The sequence below is a fragment of the Temnothorax curvispinosus genome, unplaced genomic scaffold, assembly GCF_003070985.1.
Source record: "Temnothorax curvispinosus isolate PA1 unplaced genomic scaffold, ASM307098v1 QBEX01005549.1, whole genome shotgun sequence".
In the NCBI taxonomy this organism is placed as follows: domain Eukaryota; kingdom Metazoa; phylum Arthropoda; class Insecta; order Hymenoptera; family Formicidae; genus Temnothorax; species Temnothorax curvispinosus.
In genome coordinates this window covers 14334-32393 of record NW_020215329.1, presented here as the reverse complement: position 1 = coordinate 32393, position 18060 = coordinate 14334, and the positions used below count along the sequence as shown (strand labels likewise).

The 18060-nt window shown below is 34.9% G+C and overlaps 5 protein-coding genes across 5 annotated transcripts; 4 read left to right on the top strand and 1 right to left on the bottom strand.

Moving 5' to 3' along the window:
- Positions 1-176: 176 nt before the first annotated feature.
- On the top strand, positions 177-2034 carry LOC112454922. Its single transcript, XM_025016565.1, has 5 exons — positions 177-529; positions 942-1177; positions 1320-1383; positions 1565-1743; positions 1818-2034. The coding sequence occupies exons 1-5, from the start codon at positions 449-451 to the stop codon at positions 1951-1953; spliced, it is 696 nt and encodes a 231-aa protein (XP_024872333.1). The 5' UTR covers positions 177-448; the 3' UTR covers positions 1954-2034.
- A 529-nt stretch (positions 2035-2563) lies between these two features.
- On the top strand, positions 2564-8394 carry LOC112454903 (exportin-2). The gene is made up of 16 exons (XM_025016533.1): positions 2564-2775; positions 2862-3007; positions 3087-3425; positions 3517-3624; positions 3725-3817; positions 3903-4070; positions 4157-4286; positions 4348-4511; positions 4586-4775; positions 4963-5161; positions 5233-5493; positions 5636-5727; positions 5810-6113; positions 6224-6391; positions 6474-6784; positions 7126-8394. The coding sequence occupies exons 1-16, from the start codon at positions 2691-2693 to the stop codon at positions 7269-7271; spliced, it is 2904 nt and encodes a 967-aa protein (XP_024872301.1). The 5' UTR covers positions 2564-2690; the 3' UTR covers positions 7272-8394.
- LOC112454905 (syntenin-1-like) lies at positions 8230-12672 on the bottom strand. The gene is made up of 8 exons (XM_025016535.1): positions 12455-12672; positions 10784-10857; positions 10431-10637; positions 10146-10259; positions 9756-9991; positions 9511-9664; positions 9285-9394; positions 8230-9099 (listed from the first exon to the last, which is right to left on the bottom strand). The coding sequence occupies exons 2-8, from the start codon at positions 10832-10834 to the stop codon at positions 9045-9047; spliced, it is 927 nt and encodes a 308-aa protein (XP_024872303.1). The 5' UTR covers positions 10835-10857; positions 12455-12672; the 3' UTR covers positions 8230-9044.
- Positions 12673-12980: 308 nt separating this feature from the next.
- Positions 12981-16322, top strand: LOC112454904 (polypeptide N-acetylgalactosaminyltransferase 35A-like). The gene is made up of 7 exons (XM_025016534.1): positions 12981-13166; positions 13288-13624; positions 13735-14416; positions 14543-14660; positions 14753-15241; positions 15342-15473; positions 15710-16322. Exons 2-7 carry the CDS (start codon positions 13288-13290, stop codon positions 15869-15871), a joined length of 1920 nt encoding a protein of 639 aa, XP_024872302.1. The 5' UTR covers positions 12981-13166; the 3' UTR covers positions 15872-16322.
- Positions 16323-16497: 175 nt separating this feature from the next.
- LOC112454913 (transcriptional adapter 1-like) lies at positions 16498-18013 on the top strand. Its single transcript, XM_025016550.1, has 6 exons — positions 16498-16666; positions 16782-16818; positions 16902-17108; positions 17195-17544; positions 17611-17770; positions 17859-18013. The coding sequence occupies exons 1-6, from the start codon at positions 16596-16598 to the stop codon at positions 17985-17987; spliced, it is 954 nt and encodes a 317-aa protein (XP_024872318.1). The 5' UTR covers positions 16498-16595; the 3' UTR covers positions 17988-18013.
- Positions 18014-18060: the final 47 nt, after the last annotated feature.

The window sequence follows — 18060 nt, the reverse complement described above, 5'->3', positions numbered from 1 at the left end:
TTCACTCCATGCCTCGCGACTCGCGAAAGTCGCGAATCATGCACCTGCGCCGCTATTGGTCAATTTTGAAAAGATCGATATGCCTGATCCTCTCATCGACATCGACCTCGACATCTCTCCGTGCGTCTACGTTCGGATAAACGCTGCTGCTTAGAATATCACAAAACGTGATTAATGATCATTAAGACGTCATTTCCCTTGCGTGAGAACGAATAAAACGTTCTTCCTCGAGCACACGGCGGCCAGGCGGCTATTATATACTCGAACAAACGAGATAACTTATAACGTTTTGTCTCGTACGAGTTTTGTTTCGTACAAGACCGAGCGATATAATTGCGTTATAAATATCAAGGAAATTTTGTCAAACGACTGTCCGCCGCGGCGTCCATTTCCGGTCGGGCCGCGTAGCCATTTGAAATATATTCTTGATTTAATAGACATATTTGAGATGGAGAAATCCGCGTACAGCCAGACGAATCCCGAGGAGGTGGAAAACCCGGGATCCGAGATTAATTCTTACATCAAACAGGTGAAACGCACGTACAGACGGCATACGTACATACAACACAGACACGCATGAAACAATGAACGACGATATCGATAGCGGTAACTCGAATCATTGAAAAGCTATTTGCGGCAGATCGTAACAATAACGGTTTACGATAATGCGAGGCGCGAGGCAATTTCAGTCCTTTCCTACTATAGTTTCCAACTTTGTTTCACGACAAACTCAAATCACCGTGATAAAATGCACGGTGAAAAGCTGCAAAGTAGTCATACTCCTCACACAACCCACACACGCACGCACGCACGCACACATTTCATTATATTTTATATATTATTATTATATACAGATTACATAATATAATATATATTTTCGTATAATATATATGTATGTATTTTTATGCGTAATGAATGCTGAAGAAAGATCGACATTTTAGTTTATGACGTTAAGAAAATCGATCGAAAAGTGTAACAAAGAGATACAGTACTGGAGGAATCAAAAGTCAAAGTTGCTCGAGAGTAACTGCAACATCAAAACAAATTTTGACACGCTGTCGCAACAAGTATCCGATATCGAGGAAAAGATATTGGAGAACACCAAGATCCACGTTTCGAAGAAGCAGGAGCTGAGGGATTTGCAAAGTGCGAGAACGAATATGTCGCACAAACAATGGTACAACTTGACAATTATCGTCAGATATTAATTGTCAAATTTTGAAGTTTATCATTAAACAGAAAATTTACGGTATCGAAAAATATATATGAAAATTTTCCGCGGCGAAAATTATTTTAAACACGTATCTTAATTATTTCAGGAATGACTGTTTGTCAGGAATAGAAAGCTACGCGAATGACTTTTCTCAGTGGATAACGAATTACGTACGATTTTTAGCGATTTTTATGAATTTTGACATTTATACTGTTACGAAATTCAAATCAGCTCGCGCGTTCGCGATAAATATAAATATTTTCTCTTCTTTTCTCTCTCTCTCTCTCTCTTTCTCTCTGATTATTCGTTAAAAGTTATAAAAGTAATGCAAAATTTTTTGTATTTTTCAAGTCCGGACACGTTTTGATGAAGGAGATTGAGAGCCATGACAAAGAATGCAGAAAGGTTGGCGAAGAACTTGCGATTTTAAAGCGAGAATTGGAGGCTATGATAGAAGAATGCGACTTAAATTATATTGAAGCTAACGTGGACGACAACGATCTCTCAATAAATATAATATCCGACGTCAAGTATAAGAATTAAAGATACTCGTGTAAATTTTATCCGCGTGAACGTGTTAAATACATGACGTTTTTTTATGCAGATCAAACAACAACAATCTAGTGAAAAAGATCAGATTGGAGAAGGACACGTTAAACAAGATACAGAACAAAATAAAGCAAAGCAAAATCGTTATTCTTAACAAATCTAAGACGAAGGAAAAAACTAATGTGTTCTAATATATATGATATGATTTGTTTCTCCCTTTATATCGATAAAAAGAGATTTCAACAGTTTTAAAGAATATAAATAACACACACATACACATAATTCATAAATACCGCGTTTTTTATTTCAAATGTTGAGTGGTTTTTAAGTATAATTTAATAAGTTGATATCAATGTATGATATTGATACATAATATTAATTGTAAGAAATCTGCTAATTGTATAATTGAATACAAAAATATATAAGTACATAATATTTCTTCGAATCATTCAAGTGTAATAATTTTCTAAATTCAAGAGCGTTCGCTTCAAGAAACATTATCCGATTGGACCGAGCCGCGCAAACTAACACCGCTCCTTCCTTTCACAAATACCCCGCAGTAATCCTAATAAGAATTAATAAAACGTAGCCAACGCGTAAGTAAAGTCTAAACGCCGCGTGGCACTCGCACGCGAGTCACGATACTCACGATGTTATCTATTGAAAAGCAGCCGTTATCGCATTCCCGCCAATTCTGCTGAGCGCCACGAGCGCCAGCCGACAGCCAATAAGAAACGTTGATTGGAATTCGTGTGACCTGTCGCAACACAGACTGAACAGTCCAACCGGTCCAACGGAAAGCCGGTTGTTACTTGTTACATGCGATAATATGCGGCGTAGCTTTTCGATACCTTTGCTGATGCCGCCGCGTTGTATCTCCTGAAAGAAAGGTTAACTGAGTAAAGGAATCGTTTTCCTGATCGCCGACATGGAGCTCACCGACGACAATTTGGTAACGTTGAGCGAATATCTGAAACACACTCTCAGCCCAGACGTGAATGTTAGACGTCCAGGTTGGTATAACCTGCAAATTCATCATTTTTGTGATATTTTAAACGTTGTACGCCTGTCGTACGTTAATATCCGATTTATATTTTAGCCGAGAAGTTTCTGGAGTCGGTGGAAGTCAATCAGAATTATCCTTTACTACTACTTCATTTGGTGGACAAGTCTGAGATTAACATCACGATTAGGATTGCCGGCGCAGTTGCATTTAAGAATTATGTTAAGCGCAATTGGAAAGTGGTTGGTTTTATATTTATTTGTTTATTTTAATGCCTTTATATCTCGTATGTTAGTTTACTATTGCAAAATGTTATTTCAGGAGGAGGATTCAGTGGATCGTATACATGCCCAAGACAGAGACGCCGTCAAGAAACTAATCGTTAATCTGATGTTACATTCACCAGATTCGATACAAAAGCAGTTGTCCGATGCAGTATCTATCATTGGAAAATATGACTTTCCGAATAAGTGGCCAGAATTGATTGATCAGATGGTAGACAAGTTCAACACTGGCGATTTCCATGTGATCAATGGAGTCCTACACACGGCGCATTCCTTATTTAAGAGATATAGATACGAATTTAAAAGCGAGAGCCTATGGACAGAAATAAAATTTGTATTAGATAAGTTTGCCAAGCCTTTAACAGATCTGTTTTTAGTAAGTATCTATATTTTATTAAGTTGCCTTGCATGCATTAAAAATGCATGTATTTTCAAAGATAGATATTTCTAAATGAGATATTTTGCAGGCTACAATGAATTTAACGCAAGTACATGCTAATAATATGGAAGCCTTGAAGGTTATATATAATTCCCTAGTTATTTTGTGTAAAGTTTTCTACTCTCTTAACTTCCAAGTAAGTATTTATATGTATACGTGTATATATATATTTATATATTTATAAAAAGTATAAGTAGGGGAATTTATTTCTACAAATTACATTATTTTATTAACAGGATCTACCAGAATTCTTCGAAGATAATATGGAAGCGTGGATGAGAAACTTTCATACTTTGTTACACGTTGATGTTCCTTCCTTGCAAACTACGGTACGTTATATTTCCAAAAAATATATATTAATACGTTTAAACGGATAGAAATGAAATAATTTTTTAATTCGAAATCTATTTAAAGGACGAGGAAGAAGCAGGTGTAATAGAGCAATTAAAGTCACAAGTATGTGATAATGTTGGCCTATATGCTCTAAAGTATGACGAGGAATTCCAGCCTTACCTACCCCTATTTGTTACAGCGGTGTGGAATTTACTCACATCTACAGGACAAAATTCCAAATACGATGCTGTGAGTAAAAGTTTAATATTGTTCCGACAGAAATTTTTTTGGAAAAAAATGCAAAAGCACACCTGCATAATGATGTGTTATTACAGCTAGTATCAAATGCATTGCAATTCTTAGCCACGGTAGCTGATCGGGCGCAATATAGACATTTGTTCGAAGATCCAACAACTCTTAGCAATATCTGTGAAAAAGTCATTATTCCTAACATGGAATTTAGAGGTAATTGTACCGATATAAATATGATGAATATTCGCATTATTAAATTCTTAAAATTTTGCAGCGACGGACAATGAGTTGTTCATCGATAATCCTGAGGAATATATCAGACGAGATATCGAAGGCAGCGATGTAGATACCAGGAGGCGTGCTGCATGTGATTTGGTCAAAGTATTGTCTAAATACTTTGAAGGGAAGATTATGGACATCTTTGGATCATATATACAGGTAAATATAATAGAGAAGATATTGATAGCGATTTCCTGTTCAACTAATTTACATTATAAACGTCATAAAATTAGGTGATGCTGAACAAGTATGCCGACGATCCGTCGAAACATTGGCGCAGTAAAGATGCTGCTATTTATCTCGTTACTAGTAGCGCGAGTAAAGCACAAACGCAGAGGCACGGGGTTACTCAAAGTAGCGAGCTTGTCTCTATACCGCAATTTGCTGCGCAACATATCGAACCTGAGTTAGCAAAACCAGACGGTATATTGAATGCATATGTTTTGAAAGAGTAATAATTTAATTTAATCGAGCTTTAATTGCCAAGCGCTTAGGGCTGATTTTATTCTATTTTGTTTGTTATTCAAAATCTAACGGCACGTGAATATAGTTGATAGTACAATTTACTATAATAAATAAAAAGTTACAATATGATAATAACAAATTTCAGTAAATGAGTTTCCAGTACTTAAAGCGGACGGAATAAAATTTGTAATGACATTTAGATCGATATTACCTCATGAGATGGTAATAAGAAGTTTGCCGCAATTAATAAGACATCTAAGTGCGAGCAGTATTGTCGTACACAGTTACGCTGCTTGCGCGATCGAAAAGATATTCGCAATGAGGGGTGCCGATAATTTGTCCATGTAAGAGATAAAAGTGATATCTTAATTGTTAATTTATATAACTAAACACAGAAAATTTTAAAATTTTGTAGAGTCAAAGGGGTCGATATAGCGCCATTAGCAGCGGATTTATTGAAAGGACTTTTTGCATGTATGAGCATTCCGGGTTCCGAAGAGAACGAATATGTTATGAGAGCTATCATGAGGAGTTTCGCTATTTTGCAAGAAGCTGTGGTGCCCTTCTTGGCCGATTTACTTCCGAAACTTACCGAAAAACTCATGATCGTATCCCGGAATCCAAGTCGACCAAACTTTAATCATTATCTCTTCGAAACTTTAAGTTTATCTATCAAGTAAGCACCTGTCATTAACGTACAATGACTTTATCTGTATTGTTTAGGCAATAAAATGCTTTGATAATTTTTTTCTTTCTTACTTTTATCTGACATTTTATGATCTGCATTCTTCCAAATAAAACTTGCATTTTTTTTCCAGAATTGTTTGCAAAACAAATCCCGAAGCAACGTCATCTTTTGAACAAGCATTGTTTCCCATCTTTCAAGGAATTTTGCAACAGGACATACCAGGTAAATTATTATATTTATAATCGCATATGTTACACATTGTAATTGCATGCCAATATCATATTTATGTTCTTTTTTTTTCCAGAGTTTATCCCTTATGTTTTCCAAATTCTCGCATTGCTTTTGGAGCTACGGCCCACTCAAGATGTACCGGAGCCATACATGGCTCTGTTCCCGTGCTTATTATCACCTGTACTATTTGAACGTCAAGCCAATATCCATCCTTTGATTCGTTTATTACAAGCATTCATTAGTCACGGCTCGCATCAGATTGTAGCGCAGGATAAGACGAGTGCGCTATTGGGAGTATTCCAAAAGCTAATTGCATCGAAAGCGAATGATCATGAAGGATTTTTACTAATACAAAGCATTATTGAACACTTTGAACCGTAAGAATACTCGTGAAAAATTTTCTATTAGTTTTTTTTTATACCTGTTATTTGCATTTCATATTTTTGACAATTAATATATCAATTATAACGTTAGTATAACATTGCAGGAACATTTTGGAACCGTATATGAAACAAATTTTCGTGCTTTTCTTTCAAAGGCTTTCGACATCGAAGACAACGAAGTTTGTGAAAGGTCTAATAGTATTTTTTGCATATTACATTATTAGATACTCATCGTCGGGGTTGATTGCGATTATCGACCAAATACAGCCGCAGTAAGTTTTATTATAAGTACATAAAGACATTTCGTATCTTTTACAAGTATAAGAAATTACGACAAATGTTTTTTATATTTAGAATGTTTGGAATGGTGGTGGAACGCGTGTTCATAACCGACCTGCAAAAAATATCAGGCGAGGTCGAGCGAAAAGTGGTGGCTGTCGGAGTTTCGAACTTGCTTATTGATTGTCCCGCAATGCTTGAAGCTCCATACAATTCGTATTATCCTCGCTTATTAGCTACATTGGTCGAGTTCTTTGAACTACCGCAAGATCAAAGCTTGCTACCGGAGGACGATGCATTTCCGGAACTCGATGACGCAGTCGGCTACCAAGTTGGTTACAGTCAACTCATCTGCGCAAGAAATCCTCGGAAAGATCCATTGCAAAGTATGTAAATATTCGTCTATAATTAATTTGTCTTGTGACTTTTCTGAATATTTAAAAGTAAACAGAATACGGATTCCCGAAATGAGTTACCATTGACCTTCTCACACTGATTCATTCACAACATTCAATTTTCCAATCAATCTCTTAAAATCGGCATACATTGGATCACGATCGATAAATCTCCCAAATTGATTGCTCTCGTATGGAGCCACGCGTCACCCTACTTTCTTTAACAATTAGTATACTTTTAGACATATCAAACTTTTCTAGAAAACAGCGTTAACATATCCAAGTAAGAATTCTTGTATTTAATGTATAAAACTTTGTTATATGTTGGACAGATATTGGTGATATTCGTTTGCATTTGGCGCAAGGCCTTGGAAGATTATCGCCAGGACATTTGCCAGGATTGTTGGGCCAGATACCCGAAGCAAACGCGAATCACTTGAGAAATTATCTCCAAACTGCTGGTATTACTGTTGCATAATACGAGCTAGATGTTCGAAACAGACTGAAAATCCATTTGATAGCTCGAAAAATGAACAATATTGAACTTAACAAATTGTAATTAAAGAAGAATCTTTTTTATACGGTAATTGTACAACTCGTGAAATACATTATCGTATTCTACTTATAATTTACAATATTGTAGAAAATATTTGTCATTTTTTACACCATAACTTTGACATTTATATATATCACAAAAAAAAACTAGAAAGATAAAAAGAAAATACGTATGTCTACATAATTGTATTTATAATTTTGATGCGCACAAGCTAAAAAGGAATGATTTAGATAAGACTACGTTTACACGCCTGATTTACGCCGAAGTTATAACTATTGACGTTAAATGTCGTGTTACTCTCAGGTTTATAAAATATCCGTTTCTTTTTTTTTTCTTAAATCATTTATTTAATCGATTCGATACATAGCTAATATACTTTCTATGATATTTACATGTAAAATAATATTGGCACTAGTGTAAATTGCTCCTCAAATGTTTTTGAAATGCATATCCATTTATTGTTGAATAACTTATCCTAGTTCTCTTTTATTATTTTTTTTTAATGTAAGAACATTCATCTATTTAAATCTAATATCTTTCTATTATTGAATATTTATATTATTGAAAAGGAATTAATCAATAGTTTCACAGGATAGTGAAGTTGCATTGATAAAATATTTTACAAATTATGATTGAAAAAGTAAAACGTCAATCTACTTTTCTAAAACAATCGAGAAAAGATTTATGTTGAAGATCTACATCAATTATCTTTGATTAAAATATCATTAACAAAGAAAATATCGAAGAGTACGTGGGGAAGATTACCTAATATTTTATTATTTTTTCTTGAATATTGTTTTTTATATTTTATCATATTTCTACCGACGTGACAAATATATATGATAGACAGGATATCGCAAATAAATAATACTAAATTATATAATATAAAATGGGTAATTTATCATAGAAGATACTTGAGAGGTAATAAAAAAATAGTTAACGTTTGCCTAGTGACTATAATAACCGCTACTTTTCACAATATTTTTTAACATACGTAGAAGTGGCTTGTTAGAGTGAAAATATGTTACGTGCAAGATTTTATAAAGCAAAAAAATGTTATATTCGAATTTAAAAAAGTTATTTTATATTATAAATTTGTAATTTAAACGACAATTATAACTCGAAATTATAGTCAATGAATTTTCGTCATTTTAGTCAAACAAATGAAAAAATGAAAAAAGATAAGATTTTCATTAATTAGAAAAAAGTAATGTAAAAATAACGACATGTTATTAATGACTCTGCTCTAAATAATGATGTGGATTTAAAAAATTTGTGCAATAGAGGACGTAATAGTATCATTTTATAGTGCAAGCATAATTGTTCACGCTATTAGAATAAATGTAATCAGAAACTTTCTCCTTGCGTCTGGAGTGGAATATTTAAATCTGCATATTTTTCGCAAGTTTAGACGTGCATCTGTATAAAAAAATAATCTCTGATAAATATCTTTTCGTAATTTTTAGCCAATTAGTGTCGAAATACACATGACACGTAATATAGGCTGTTTTTAAACGGGTATCACATATACGCTTGCTATGGAAATATGATTGGCATCTTGTAAATGTGCTTATACAGTGTACGATATGTAGCGTACTCGTTACTTTTTTGTAATGAAGCTACGGAGAGTAATGCACATGCCCATTGGCACAGTTGGCTGTATGGCAATATATGAAACTGGCAATTGATTTCCATTTAAAGATCCAGCGCGGAATGATCCATCAAACTCTTCAACAAGCTACTGGACATTCTGTGAGGAAAGAAGCATTACGTTAGTAATATAATTTATACAATTAATAAAAAATTACTTCATTTATTTATTACTTCTATATTAGTTTAACTTTTTTTTATGTCACCGAGTCTACGGAAATTTTTTAAATAATATGAATGTCTAACAAGGCATTACATTTGCGTTTTACATAACAAAATACATACTTTTTTATCATGTGATCGTAAATGTACGATGGAATTATCGTTACGGTGATGATGTCTCCACCTTTTTCAATCTCCGTTGTAATATCTTTATCCTTCATCCCAACTACATTCTGTAAAATTTATCGATTTATCTAATAATTTTATTATTTATTATTTATTCTATTTCATTTCATTATCTATTCTATTGAATACTAAATAGAATATATGGACGCTGTGTCATGCAAACCTTTCCGTTAATCTCGAGTATTTGATGATCGGTTAAAAGTCCGTTTCGCGTGGCCGACGAATCTTTCACTAGAGCAATTATTTTTCCGTTCTTAAATTGAAATCCGATGTACCCCATACTATCCTTGTGCATTGTTACAGTACGCTCGAGTGGTCTGTAATGATAAAATCGACATTCCGTTCCTTAATTAAGCAGTAGTAAACGTAATGTTTTTATAGACGAAAAGAAATAGCGAATTCTCTGACCTATCACGCACGATTACTTTGATCCCATTGACATCCGCATTACGGAGGAGTTTGTGCACTTGATCCATTGAATATCCAGCAACGCACACGTCATTGATGCTTAAAATTTGGTCACCGAAACGTAGTCCGGCCATTGCCGCTGGAGAATTTTGACTCACAAGGCAAACAAAGACTCCATTGTTTATCGAGTGTACTCTAACACCAACCTTTCCATCACCGTCTTTACAAAGTATCAACTATAAAAAAAAAAAAAAAAAAAAAGACCGATTAAGTATAGCATTAAAGAGTTATAATTCTTCACGAAAGATATGCATGTAATCATGGACTTTAAGAATATTTTGCTAGATACAAAATGGCGTGATCGAAATCGATTTAGCAACCACATATTACCTCTCTGATACCATTTGTTACATGAGCTTTCTGCAAAGCCACGGATTGTCCTGACAAAGGAGCGATCATCCCTGCTAATGGGCTACATGTTACGTTTGTCGAAGTAAGAGCTACCTAAAATCATAATGTCAATTTCTATATATTCCCACGTTTACTAATTTAAAATCTTTTCAAATAGGCTTCTTTTTCTATAAAACCAGTAGGGATGAATTTAACGGTATAATCTTTTTTACGGTATAATTAAAAATCAGGCTGTATTATTCGTTCGATATAACGTTGACATACATCATTCGCATTTTGACGCGTAGCGAGCGCATATTCAGGCATATTTTGCGCAATGGTCTCTTCGTTCAGCTCGAGACCCATGTAATCTCCTAAGGACGGATACAGCATACCGGGTGCAGAAGGGACGTAAGTCGGCGCCGAAGGAGCCGTGAGATCGGCTTGTATCGGTATCGGAGCAACATATTGTGATTCGGCTTGTATTTGAGCCTGCAACGTTATTTCAATTGACACAATTCATTATTTATATAGAATATAAATCTATCTGTAAATAATAAAACAAGAGACATTATTCTGCAAATATAATGTAAATTTTGCACTCAATATACATGTTATGAATCCCTCGTGGAGCTTACCTTCATCATATGATCTACTTTCATATCTTCTAGCGTAGGATAAAGAGACATTTTGATTTTTTTATGAGTATTACCTGTAATAAAATATAGACATATTAACTCTTTTTTCTTCGAAGATTTTTATTTTTATTTGCTTTTATTTTTATTTGCCGTTTATGGGCTCCTTTCTCATTTCAAGATTTTTAAGATTTTATTTTTACTTGCTCTTGTGTTATAAGAAAGTCTTGTTATAACAACATCACGCCAAAATTTTCCTTTATAATATTTATTTTTACACTCTATTGATCGTATGACATAAGTAGTCGCGCGGAATCAATATGAGTCGAAGTGGTTTTTCCATTCATTGCGACTGGAATATTTTATATATGCGTTCTTTGCAAGTTAAATTTCCATACATATTGTACTCTGTTACCTCAAACGTCAAGGATACTCCGGATAGGATGGGATAACGGAAGAATTTTTACCAGGCTCGCATTGACTAGGAATTAATCAAGGATTAAAGGGATTTCAGCAGACGAAAAGAATATTTAATTAATACGTTCAATAAACATTTAGTATAGGTATTTTTACAGTAATTTACCGAATCTAAAACAAACGTCGGTTAGTCCAGCATTTAATTACGAAAAACAAAATCATTTGTTAAGTATATAATTCAAACAAAAGTTTGTAAGTATTTACATAGTTCAGAAACATGTACTCGTGCAAAAACTCACAATCATGCAAATAACATTTTACATTTCCGTATATGAAGCATGAAAGTGCAAGAGAACGTTGTTTGTATCACAAATAGCTTCAGGGATAGTCACACGCAAGAGTTTATCATTCCTAATGTATGAGTCATACATTCTTTTCACTCTACTTAACATATTGACATTCGTATAATATATAATTAAACAGGATAGTATTTGATAAAACTAAAATAGAATACATCAAGTCCCGACGAGTTACTCGCTTATCTTTAACTTTTTTTCTTTTTTTCTGCATGCTTTGTGACGCTCTATGAAGTATTACGTGTTGCCTGTACTAATGTACGAGTACGTAAAGAGGAAAATGGGACAGATTTGAAATGGCAAGGAAGAAGAGCATATAGGAAAGATTATAAATGTTAAATATGTAAGACACTAAAGCTTTTCTTTAATGCATAAATATTTGAAACTTTTACATATATTATTTTATTACTATATGCAGGGAAAATCCTAAATTTTGCAATAGACAGAGCCCTTCGGCTTCTGTCTCATGTTTCATTGCCCAGGAAGGCTTGTTTCAATAAATACGAACATTTTAAATCACTTCCACGTCATATTGTCTGAGCTGTGTTGCATCATACTGCGTACGTACATCAGAAAGATAATAGCACGATATCTTAGAGCAAATATGAAGATTGTGTCTTACTAAGAACAAAGGATAAGTGTTTATTTCATTTTTGTACGCAAAGTAAATACTAGATTAATACTGTCTAAAGTCTAAAGTATGTATTAAAGCATTTACACTCCTTTTGGATGCTTCCAAGTACATTAAGGGCACAGTGCACAGTGTTGTACAATTAAGTTATAATTAGCGATAATAGGGCAAGCTGTGTGTGCATCTACTCGCGGCTCGATGATTAATGACATGGAAGATCGCATACCGATATTATGACGAATATATTAGTTGGATAAAAACGTGTCTTACCAAGGGATATAGGGATGTCAGTCAAAAGTGCAATGTTAGTACGCTGAACCACGTCAATTCAAATAAAATTGCTAACGCAAGTCGTCGGGATCCCTGGCAGTTTTTCTTGTCGCAAACTATCACAATTAACCAGAATAAACAGGTCGCTGGTCGAATCCGTTGTGCACGGAGCGGACAATCGCCTCTGCAATCCGCATTCCGCATGTATTGACACTATTGACGGCCGTGATGCGTGATGGGAACAGCAGACAAGTGCCTCTAGTAGACGCGGTTGACAATTAAATTAATATGGCGTCGTTGCGTCTAAATTTGAATTGCTATTTCTAAGCAATCTCCCTTCCCCTCTTTACTAGTCTACGAGACAACTTAATGTATTTGTGTTACGAAACGTCAGGATAATAATAAATAATAAAATTAGAATTATGTTATAAGCTAAACTAGGCTGAAATTTCAGGTTGAATAATGACTATTGAATACCTTCCGTGGTCTATGGTCTATGTATTGTTATGTCAATGTCCTCGGCCGCCCCCACGTGATCAATATTGTAAAGATGGCGACGTACTTGCGCTTTGCGCCCGGCTGTCAATCTGTCAATAGTAGTAGGGTCAATTAAAGATCGCTACCTGCCTTTAGAGAGATGCGCGCGTTCTAAGAAAATTATTTAAATATATTTCAAGCGCACGTAAGCGCGCAGTTGAGTTATAAGCGTGAGGTGAGTACGGTTATACTCGTCACTCTCGTCAGTCGTCGTACAGACGAGAATTAATCTCGGCCAATTTCTTTGAGAATAGAAAACACTAGTTGATCCTTTGACCCTTGATTTTCTCTGACAGATGATATCAACGCGATACGTATCGTTCCTGTCGGGAATAGTGATAGCCTCTCTAACATGGGCGTTCAGTTTGTATCTTTACTCAAGGCTGTCGGAAAATGCTATCACTGCCAGTCCTACGATATTGGTGCCTGGGATTGGCGTTTCCACGCGTGGCGAAAGGATCGACAAGGAGATGATGCTACGCGACAATGTTGTCGTTGCGCGCAACGAGAAGCAAATCTTGGTTGGTAAGGAAGCCTACAACTTCAAGGGCAATCAAAATCTCAGGAACAACGATCTGCTCTTCCAGCAACTGCAGCCTGCACCGGTAAAACCTGCAGTCACTTTGGATCAAGGTATCACCAGTCTTAATACTCCAGATCTCTCTCTCTTTCTCTCTCTCTCTCTCTCTTTCATAATTAAATTGTCAAACTTGAGAAAGTAACCGAACAAAATATTTTAATAGGTTTAGATGAATTAGGCATGGTAAAAAATTTGGAGGATCAACGAAAGAGAGACGAGGGTTATAAGAACTATGCCTTTAACGTTCTGATATCAGACAATCTCGGTGTGCGAAGAAATATACCGGACACGAGACACAAATTGTGCGGAGCGCAAAAATATCCTACCACGTTGCCAAATGCCAGTATAATCATCTGTTTTTACAACGAACATTATACGACCCTGTTGCGATCCTTGCATACCGTGCTCGAGAGAACGCCAGCGACGCTTCTGCATGAAATTATCTTAGTCAACGATTATAGCGACAGCGATACGTTGCACGAAAAGATAAAAGTATATATTAAAAACAATTTCAATGACGGAATACGCGTGTTCAAGACCGAGAGAAGGGAAGGTTTGATCAGAGCGCGGGTGTTTGGAGCTAGGAAAGCGACCGGCAAAGTTTTGATCTTTTTGGACAGTCACATAGAAGTAAACGAAATGTGGATAGAGCCACTTCTCTCAAGGATCGCTTACTCGAGAAATATCGTACCGATGCCCGTGATCGATATTATAAATGCAGATACGTTTCAGTACACTGGGAGTCCCTTAGTGAGAGGTGGCTTTAATTGGGGTCTCCATTTTAAATGGGACACGTTACCACTTGGAACATTAAAATATGACGACGATTTTGTAAAGCCCATCAAGTAAGACATCAAGTACTTTATACATACAGTTGTATCACGTAATTTCTTTATAAGAGAATATATTTATAATTTTTATATATAATCACAGACTTTTTGTATAAATAAATACTTTTTATTAATAAACAGATCGCCGACTATGGCCGGAGGATTGTTCGCTATTGATAGAGAATATTTTACAAAAATGGGAGAATACGATGTCGGTATGGACGTTTGGGGTGGAGAGAATCTTGAAATATCATTTCGAGTAAATATTTTGTATCTTCTTTTATACTTATTTTGCCATATATGTATCGCAAAACAATGTTATTAATTTTTTCTTCTTTTTTTTGTTTTTAGATATGGATGTGTGGTGGCAGTATCGAGCTTATTCCCTGTTCGCGAGTAGGTCATGTATTTAGAAGACGACGGCCGTACGGTTCGGACGATCCGCATGACACCATGTTAAAGAATTCTTTGCGAGTCGCGCACGTGTGGATGGATGAATACAAAGATTACTTTCTGAAAAACGCTAAAACGATTGATTATGGCGATATCTCAGAACGATTAGCGTTGCGCCAGAGATTAAAGTGCAAAACATTCGACTGGTACTTGAAGGTGGTTTATCCTGAATTAACATTGCCAGATGATACGGAAAGGCGACTGAAGGATAAATGGGCCAAGCTTGATCAAAGACCGATGCAACCTTGGCATTCGAGGAAGAGGAATTATACCGATCAGTATCAAATCAGACTTTCAAATACCGCGTTCTGTATCCAGAGTGAAAAGGATATCAAGACTAAAGGCTCGAAACTTATTTTAATGCCTTGTTTAAGAATTAAATCACAGGTATAGATTATTATTATCAAATGAGAAAAGGAAGATATGAATTTTGTTATTTTTCAAATTTACGTATATATAAATCACATCACAATCATTACTCTTGCAGATGTGGTATGAGACCGATAAAAATGAACTGGTACTTGGTCAGATGCTTTGCATGGAAGGAGCCGAGAAGATTCCAAAACTTGGAAAGTGTCATGAGATGGGAGGAAGCCAAGATTGGCGTCATAAGCGCGTTGTAAGATTTCTTGATGCAGCAGTTCTTGAACGCTTGCGTTACGAATTTTAAACTTGTAGAAAATGTTTTCTTTTTTTACAACAATCGTTATTAGATATACAGAAATTTTTTTTTTACAAGTGCAAGTGCAAGTGCTTATCGGTTTAATAAATAGCAATTAGATATTAAATATTAGATATTATAATAGCAATGGAAGTTTATCAACACTGAGATTATTAAATGCTTTATTGTTATAGAATGGCACACCTATCTACAACATGGCAACAGGAACCTGTTTAGGAGCGATGCGCGATGTAAGAAACAGTCCGCTTATCATGGATTTATGTACGAGATCGAATACTTCATTGATAACGTGGGATCTCATTCGGTCAAAAGCTCCATCCAAGGAAATCAGATGACATAGGAAGAAAAGTCGTAAAAATAGAAAAAAGAATTCCGAAGACTGGCTTGGAAGAAAATGGTAGCTTCTTTGATAAATTGTATATACTCGAAAAATGATTGTAATTAGAAGTAGGATATCTCACATGCGTCGAACTTTAAAGTAATTTTGCCCAATACAGAAGAGAGAGAGAGAGAGAGAGACATATTAATTAAGTAGAGTTTTAAAACAGTTGAAAGTATCGTAATTGTATAGGAAAAACTATTGTAAAGGATTAAATTTATTGGATATGTGTATATACAAATATTAACAACTTTTTTCACTTTATATAATGGTAAATATAAGTTTCCTATTTACATTTGATAAAGATTCTGTGTAACGTTTAAGTTATAACAATATGCTCTCTGTATTATATTTTTGCATAATATTGTAAGAAAACAGTCTATTGACAAATGCGCAGAGATTTCTAGCAAAACTATTATTTATAAAATTTGTATATAATTTTTACATTAAAAATAAAATTAAAATTTTCTAAACCAACTATTTTTATGATTTTCTATTTTTTAATCCCATGTTTTTTTTATACGCGTTTTTTATTTATTTAAACTGCTAACAGGCTATAATTCCGATTTGATTCTGTAATTATATTTTATAACCAAACTTAAGTCTATCCTAACCTAATTTCTCGACTTCAAAACGCTTGTACATACGCAGTGACGAGAAATCAGAGAAAAATCGCAGAAATGACTAGTTCAAAGGATTTAAATTTGGCTAGGAAGACTCTCGTGGCATCACTCGGCGAAAACGCAAAATTGTAAGTTTTTCTATTTTAAAGAACGAGACGTGTATACATGGAACGTTAATATATGAAGGACACACTTAACCTATAAAACTGTAGTTTATAATTTTATTTTTATGATTATTAATAGATATTTCGAGAAGATGAAGCTGTGGTTCCAAATGAAGGTATAATTTTGCAATTAGCTTTGTCAGATATTGTCAGATATATATATATTTCGCATATTATACATATACATGTATTGTTTTAGACTACAAAAGAAGAATTTGATTCTGAGGCTCGTAATCTCATGACAGATGATCAAGTTCACTTGCATAACGAGTTCCTGCTGTGTCTCTTTAATAAAGTTCGCGGATTAGCCGCCGTTACGCCAACCAAGGTAGATAGGGATAAAGTTTCAAAAGAGAGAAGACTAAGGCTGAAACGCAAATACAAGACTGATAAATCAAACTTTGAGGTTTGTAAATGTGTGTTATATATTATAATATCGCAACATCAATAATATATAAAAATACTATCATTTATATTGTTTCTTTATAACAGCCAGCGGACATGTATGTAGAGGTATTGGGTCAAGCCTCATCGCCGGTCGGAGACGAACCTATAGGCGCTAATCGCTCTAGCGCCCAAGAACTTGTATTGCCAGATCGCACTTTTGTATTAGCTCGATTAATGCTCGCGGCATGGGAAAATAATATGGACGGAGCTGAAGAGAATACCGCGCATATTGTTATAGCGGCAACGCAAATTTTCTTGAAAAATATACTTACTGCAATTTTCACACGTAGAAAAGGATACGCTGTTCGAGAGGGCTCTTTTATTTATAATATAGGAGAACCAGTACCTAGCTCGTGGAAAAGAAATTCCATGTACATAAATCCATTCACGTCCGGGTAAGTTGCAAGCGCTAATTTTGATGTTATATACTTGTTTAATATTGGATCCATTTTAAAATACAGACCGACAGAAGTAATAGAACCTTATGGCCAAATCCCTGCGTCGAAATCAAGCTTTGAAGAAGCCGAACAAGCTACTGCTTTTTCATACGCTTGTTCCACGCAAACCACTCGTCTACCGTTAAAACCAGTAAGCACGGCTGATTTGCAGTATGCATTAAAGGTAATAATAAAAAAAAGTCTGTTCCTCTGCTCATCACGTTTTACATGTCAAGATCATATATTTTAACTGGTTTTTTTTTCCCAAATAGATTTATAAAAATCTTGTTAGCAATCACACCATATACGCTACAAATATGGAGCGATTATACACATATGCCACTCATCCAACGTGGGAAGATTTGGAGGCAAAAAAGTTATTATGTCAACCGTCAATATAAAGAATTTTCGATATGGTCCTAGTATTATGTGTGCTTTATTCTTCTTTGACAACGTTTAATTTTCTTATAGCAG